At 48.7% G+C, this 7,452-nt stretch overlaps 1 protein-coding gene across 1 annotated transcript; it reads right to left on the minus strand.

Moving 5' to 3' along the window:
* Positions 1-682: 682 nt before the first annotated feature.
* EI90DRAFT_3067848 (uncharacterized protein) lies at positions 683-2,626 on the minus strand. The gene is made up of 6 exons (XM_039061056.1): positions 2,133-2,626; positions 1,935-2,017; positions 1,762-1,852; positions 1,602-1,703; positions 1,498-1,545; positions 683-1,450 (listed from the first exon to the last, which is right to left on the minus strand). Exons 1-6 carry the CDS (start codon positions 2,271-2,273, stop codon positions 905-907), a joined length of 1,011 nt encoding a protein of 336 aa, XP_038913560.1. The 5' UTR covers positions 2,274-2,626; the 3' UTR covers positions 683-904.
* Between the last annotated feature and the right edge of the window lie 4,826 nt (positions 2,627-7,452).

Below are 7,452 nucleotides of genomic sequence, written 5' to 3' on the forward strand. Positions count from 1 at the left end.
GAATGTGGCTGTACGGAAACTCGTCCGGCCTCCCATAGCACACGGTTCCTCCAACATGGGTCAGATTGATGGCAGCTCAGCTGCTGGTCATCAGTTCACCGAAACACCACCCACTTCAACAAGTTCTGAACCTGAAAGGCTCTCCCTCTCTCTCTTGAGTCTGGAACCATCCCAGACTCTCTCATAGGCTCTTCCCCTCTCAAGGAGCCTCCAGAGAGCAAGTCCTCTGACGATGACTCTGTGCTTGCCGCTCTGGTAAGAACAGTTCTTATGCCCAGCAGACATACTGGGTTACATCATTTGAGATGGGTCAAGATATTGGAAAAGCAAGCTGCATTGTACAATTAGAATCTAGACAATGTCTTCCTACTGAGTCCCCCGCGGAAGCGAACGAATCTCTCTTTCAGGCTTTGCTGAGCCGCTTTTGTGGAAAACAAAACGAAGAGCATGAATGTCACAAGCGGGGCAGAGGTGAAAAATGAGGATAACCCATATATTCCCTTGGCATCGATGGGGCATGTGTCGTCATGCGCAACTGCCGTGATGCACTGCTGTTGATGGGTATAGATCAAAGTAAGGATAATTCTTCCCTGCAGTGTAGATGGGACGGTAACCGCCAGATGACGTGAAGATGCTGCCAAGCAGTCCCATCAGTCAGTCAATCAGAAAGAGATTTGAGGCTACCATACATCGTCAACACAATCTACCTCACTATGAACCGCATGCATAGCGTATTCCGGAGGAATAAAGAGGCTGGTGACGGACTACATACAATTCTCAAGAGAAATATCAAACACTAAAAGTACAAGGGATACCCAAAAAATCAAAGATACATCTCAAGGTGAGAAAACGATAAGATGACATCACGGATGGAAACCTAACCCAAGGGGAATGGACCGAAGGGTCATTCCTGCGCATCATCTGGCGCCGGATGCGGCACTGACCGCACAATGGACATTTGGACGGTAGGACCTTCACCAGGCTCCCATCCCAGCGCAACATCCCTGATGCCGGGGTTCACAACCCGCGGAGGACCAGGCACCACATTGGGACTGATCCGCAGACTGGCACTCCCAGGGATAGCCGCCCCTGCCAGAAGATTGTCATGTCCGGAATGACGTCTGTTTGAATGTAAGGTATGATGACTGGGCATGGACCCAGGTGACGAATATGCCAGCTTGTGAACGTTGCTCCCTACCGTACTGGTTCCGGCGGAGCTGATAGGTTTCCCCAAGGGAACCGGCGCAACTGGATCTCCGATATTTGTGTCTTTTTGACCTCCACTCATACGGGAACGTAGCCAGTAAAGGAGCAGAAGCAAAAGAAACACGAAAATAACTGCACCGCCAGCCGCACCCCCTATGGTGGCTCCTGCATTCGTTGACTTCCGAGTCGTTGGGTTGGAATCCTGAGGACGAATGGAAGTGATCGTACTGGTCAGGCTAGGGGCCTGGTAATTTTAGTACTTCCTTCGCGTTCTTAGTGGGAGGCCCTTACCGAAGTAAACGTCGAGACGGATTGGAACGAAATGGAGAAGGCCGGCGACTAAATCAGAGCTAGTTATATTCGAGACGTTGACGCAAGGTTGGTCAGATACCTACCTCGGATATTAGTGAGGAGGTCAATGCTTCAGAGAGTGAGGATCGCTCGGACTGCTCAGACTGTACGGAGAGCGAAAAGTGGGTTCCGTTCGATGAGCCAGGCTAAATCACGTCCAATAATTAGCTTGCAGCACTTCTAGGAGCATAGCCTCATCCTCACCAGAACGATATAATCAGGGCTTGTGAGATGAATGCCGTAGTCATCTCGAAAGGAGAAATATATCGTCGTTCCGGTAAAGTTGTGAAGTTCCCTGTTGGTCAGAAGGTGATCGGAGACATGTCAGGAGATCTGATCACTCGATTCGATAGAATTAAACGAAAACCGTGACGCACAATTGGACGCTCGTGTCATTACCAGTGTACGAATATTGGAGGACGTTAAGGTCGCGATCCCGAAGTTGCAAAGCGAAAGGGCCCTAGGGGACAATATTTTAGAGAATAATGCTCATACCGGGGGGGTCGATAAGATGATAAGTTCAGGAAGCCCACAAATCTAGAAATGCGCAACAGGGGGGCAGCCCACGAACTCACAGTACAGTTCCGGTCCCAGTACACAGTAAAGGGAACTTCATCGTAAATTGATTGAAAGGCTGGGAAAAGTACATCGCAAGCGCTAACATGGAGAACAAAAAGGAGGGACAGCGCAAGCGCCCGGAGAGTGTTGATCGTCATATGTGAGTTAATTCGTGAGGAGACGTGAGGAGACGACCGTGGGGGGGGGGTTGTCGCGAAGATGGGTAAGAGGGATCCCTCAAGCCTTACAGTGATATGAAGGAGGCGGTGATTTGAAAAAAAGCGTTCAATCCCAAAAAAAGCTGCATCGGGTGCTGCAGCGCCATGCGTCCAAGATGCTAAATCGGCCACACATGACAAGTTCGTGCGAGTGCGCTCTTGCGATCGGCGGGGCCTCGCCGAGTCTTCAGTGCGAGGGGTGCTTTGCGGTATGACAGCATAACGCCACTGAATGCCACTGAATTGTGTTTTCCTGCAAGGATGCCGCCTTCACTTATTATAGCAACTGGAAGGCCGGAGCCGCGAGTAAGCAGGTGACCATCCTCTAATGTTGAATAGAGTATCGAGTCCATTACTTATGTAATTGCGCACACAGGCCCAAGCCACAGCGCGTGCTGGTGCAAGTTCCTCAAAGTTTGCCAAGCGTTAATGTTATTACTCCCGTAATTACGTATTGCATTCTTTAAATAACACTAACTTTAGCAGCTAGTAATCCAAAGAAGGAAATCATAAACGCCGCAAGGGTCAACATCAACAAACGTGCGCAGGTCTATGTTCCAAGAAATCTTATTCCTTCCAAAAATTTGCACGCAGTGCCAGTGTTGGGCAGACGTGGTCCCAACGTCTTTCCCATGGTCTGAATTGTCCCATCCGTTGTGTGTCGGCTGAAGCCCAGACCTCGCTTGTTCAATGTCGGCACTAGTACTGTTGGGCAACGAGTTTCGCTGGAAGGTGATCACATGAGGCCCCGGTCCGGAACTTTTGAGACATTGGACAGAGCACAATCAGACCACAAAAATGATTTGATTATTGGGGGTCCAATGCCATCAGGCTGGGCACCAGGTGACCAACCTCTATAGTATTTAAATAACTGGTGGACGCCGCCTGCCGCGGCAAGGGCCCGCTACTCTCTTCACAACTGCCTTTCGACGTTTGGTTTTGGATTTATGGTCATATCTTCACTCTTTGCATTACCACCATTCCAGAACACCCCTCCCCTACTATCTTCAGTACATTTTTCACAACCGTGTTTTCCATGCAGAGTCGGAGCCGACTGGGTACGGAGTTATGAGGGACTGAATTATATTGTCATTGTCATAACTAGTTTAACTGCCTTCGGCTGGTTGCGAACATAGTGGCTAATTGTAGCTTCATGAACAATCGAGCCCTCTTCTTCCCCATCATTCCCAAGGCTTTTGAGTGTCTCACTCATGTTAATTGCAGCAAGCACTGCAGCTTTCTGTCAGAGTCTGGAATATTGTCAGAGTCGGGCAGACTGTCAGAAGATGGACTGAAGACAGATTGGGTTTCTGTCTGAGTTGGGGTCGGAGATTGTGGCAGAGGTCTGTTGGAGCACGCACATGCAGATATGCGGGCAGAAATGTGCGGCGCATCCGGAAGCGCTGTTCAAGGTTAGCAGAGTGGGATTGTGGCCTCAGTGACTCAGGTGGAGTGCTGTGCCCTGAGCTTGACGTTTGGGGGAGATCCCGTATTTACAGACTGACACTTACAGCGGACTTCAAACAAGACTTGCAGGCAGAGCGGACCTGTAGGAGGAGCGCGGACTCCACGAGCACGGACTCAGAGGGGGGGAAGCCCCCTTTGCAGAAGGAGGGACTCAGACCAGACAGGGGGGTACTCTAGTTGATTTCAGACTGAGGTCCCCGAAAGTATTTACAGGATATAAATAGGCAGGAGGGAAACACAGAAGGGCCGGTCAGTCTGGCGCGGTCTGGCGTGGAAATAAGCGGGGATTGTCAAACTGAATGAAGGAGACTCCTCCAGGCTGGGGAAGATCTCCCACCTCCTCAGGAGGTGATCGACTTGCACGATAAACACGTAAGCACTGAACAATCAGCCTGAAAAGCTGATTGGATAGAGTTGCTGTTAGAGACTGGAGTGAGATGAAGGAGTTGTGTCACAGCTGTGCATTCCAGCCCAATAGCTGCCTGTCCCGATGCCACCCAAGCCCATTCCCACTATGCAAGCGCAAGTGCGAGCCCTGACCTCAGCCCTATCCTCCATGAGGACTCCCTGCTCACTCCCCTGCTTGCCCCTAGGCCCCCCTGCACCTGGCCGACTCCCCCACAGCCACACCAACCTTCCCACCCTGAGTCTGCCTCCGGCACCATGCCCATTGCCGACTCCTCTACCCTGCCCACTTGGCCCCTACAGGGCCACTACCATTCCCACGCACGACTCTGGCCCAACTCCGAGTCCAGCGCCGCTATGATACCATCACCGCTATCGCAGCCCTACGCTCCTTCCTTTATTTATCTGTTATTGTTTGTTTTGACCCTCGGTCATTACTGGCCACTATGCGGCCAACCCCGCTCCTTATTCTTGTTTGCTTCCAGACCCTTCGGCTGTTAGAATGAGGCGGACTTGGACGACTCCGGAATGGAATCAGAGACTTATCATGGAAGGACCTCGGCCTCAGCGACTCAGGCGGAGCGCTGTGCCATTGCTGGTTGTCCTGGGGGTCCCTAATTTCGGATCTAGCAGAGGGAAAGTCTCTTGGGGGGAATTCCAGTCGATTTCGGACTGAGGTTACAAGTTACTAGGTACATTGTATATAAGGAGGGGTCCGGAATCAAAAGGAACAAGGGTAAGACGAAAGGAGACAAAGGGAGATGGAAAGAGGAACAACACCAAGGGTCAAGTGTTTGACTCAATGGTGTTTCCCAAAGGAGGAATGAAGGGCCAAGGCCCAAGGAGGAAGGAAGGAGGATGGGAGTCGGGAATGGCTAGCTGACTGAATAGAAAGGAAGCAGCAGCCCAAATAGGAATGAGGGAGAATAGCGGAATTGAAATGGACAATACAATAGTTGCAAGGTCTGGAGTAAGTCCGGAAAGTCCGAACTCGGAGGTTAAACTCCGGAATATTGGCAAAGGTAATTAAATGGAATGAGCTAACCAATACAATGGGTATAAGCAGAGGTGGGGTCAAAGTCCGAGGTCGGAGCTAAGACCGGAGGTTCCAGAGACGAGACGTGAACGGGATACCGGAGCGGAGGTCCGGGGGTTGGGAGCATAGGTTTGCGTACTCGTCTGGAAGGTGTCGAGGTTGGGGTCGGACCCGGAATGTTCCGGAGTCGGACTGAAGGTGGTGTCCGAGCCGGAGGTGGGATAACCTCTTGGGAGTCAGCAAGGAGAAAGTGATGGAAGGGAAGTAGGGCTCCGGAAGTCAGAGTTCGGAGTTCCAGGAGCCCGGAGCAGAGGTCGGGATTGTATGGATATGACATTGGCCTTCGGCCCGGGTCCGCTTCCATTCATTCTTTCCTCCTATATATATCCTGTATGATACTTTATTGTACCTTAGCTCTAATATCAATTTGACCATGACTCCCCAAGTCCTGACCCCAGCAAGGCAACCCCAGTAAGTCTGAAATGAGGGCCAAGAGACAGCTAGGGGGCACAGCGCTCCTTTAGAGTCGCTGAGGCCAAATGCCCTACCCTTGGGCCTTGTTTGCGGCATCATGGCCATCGTGGCCTATAGCGGCCTGCAACAGTGACCTTCAGTGCCGACCCTGGACCAGTGTCTAACAAGTTGTCTCCATGGCGAAGGGCTTCGGCCTCAGCGACTCAGGCCAGGAGCACTGTGCCAAGTTACATGTCCATGCCCTAATTTACTTACTGGCAATGAGAACTAAAAAGGGGGATCAACTCTAGTCGATTTTATCACTAGGGTGTAACCTATCTACAAGTTATGTATATATAGTTACAGTGAGGGTGGGCCTGTGAATAGCAGGACCAAGTGGAGCAGAGCTAATGGGGATAGATGTTAGCCGACTGAATATTACCAACAAGTCAGGTTGTGGGTTTAGCAGAATGATGGGTTAAGACCCACAAGCAGTGTAGGAGAAATAATATTCAAAGAATAAAACAATGATCTATCAGAATAGTCAACAAAAAGGTGACAAGTTCAGACGTTTAACAGATCTCATGATCTTTATGAGACTGGACAGACATTAGAAGATCATTATAAATTATCTACACCCATGTAGCATGAGATTTAATCTACTACAAGCATGCCTAGAACCTGGCATAGGTGTAATATTCAAAGAATATATCCCTACAACAAGAAAATAGCACATAGACGGCAGAATAAGAAGGAACATTGGGAAAGAAATGTGAATATCTCAGGAACCAGTAAACTTTTGACTGTAATCCTTTTACCATCTGAAAGGACTGTTTCTAAACTTTATCCACGGTTTTGTTTCATTCTAAAAGCTTCAAAACTGACGGAGATATCGCTCAAACGGCGAAACACCTTATAATTCATATATATTTATTTGCTAATTCTTATAAAAAGTAATGTGACTCAAGGGAAATATATTGGCGCCCGAAAGTCTGGCGGACCAAATACCATATAACAGAGTATTCCCCGACGCAGGCAGACAGTTTTTGATCGCATCAGAAGAGGAGAAAATGCTAAAAAACCGGATCTTGTATATTTTCCCATGATTCATCAAAACTTTTTGATTTTAAGCTCAAATAAATCGGAACAAAGGAATGATTGATGATCTGGATCTCAGATCATAAGCATAAAATGATTCAGAAGTCCGCGGATCAGTTAATTAATTGGGAAAGCTCTAGAACATTAGTAATGATGCGGCTTCACAAAAAGGGGTGAATTAGAGAACAGTCTAGAAAGTTCCTTTATAGCCGAGTCATTTCTAAAGATAACCGTTCGTAATTAAGGCGGTGTAGAGCATAGCTTTAGCGCTACAAGACCCCGCTAATATCGGCCCAAAAGACAAAGAACTGAATTACTTATTGCTGAGTCATGTCCTAAGTCCATTATTAAGCTTACACAGCCCAAGCCCCTATATCATTCTAGAACTATCTATAATACAAATGTAGCACATGTAACTAGTGCGAGGCGTGGGAGTATAGAGGCCTCTGAAAAGCATAAAAGGCCGCCGCTTCTGCCCCCTCTCAAACCTCAGGTAGAAATAAAAGTTTAATTCTCCTCACCAGTGGTTGGTTCGTTTGCTCCAAAAGATAAAAGCAAATATGAGTTGTTAGCTAATATAAAACTAACACGTCACTCTAAGCGTGAGTTAGAGTCAGTTAGACACGGCTGAAAAAAAGTGTTACAGTGAGAATTAGTGAG

Source organism: Cantharellus anzutake, assembly GCF_015039405.1.
Source record: "Cantharellus anzutake strain C23 chromosome Unknown EI90scaffold_41, whole genome shotgun sequence".
In the NCBI taxonomy this organism is placed as follows: domain Eukaryota; kingdom Fungi; phylum Basidiomycota; class Agaricomycetes; order Cantharellales; family Hydnaceae; genus Cantharellus; species Cantharellus anzutake.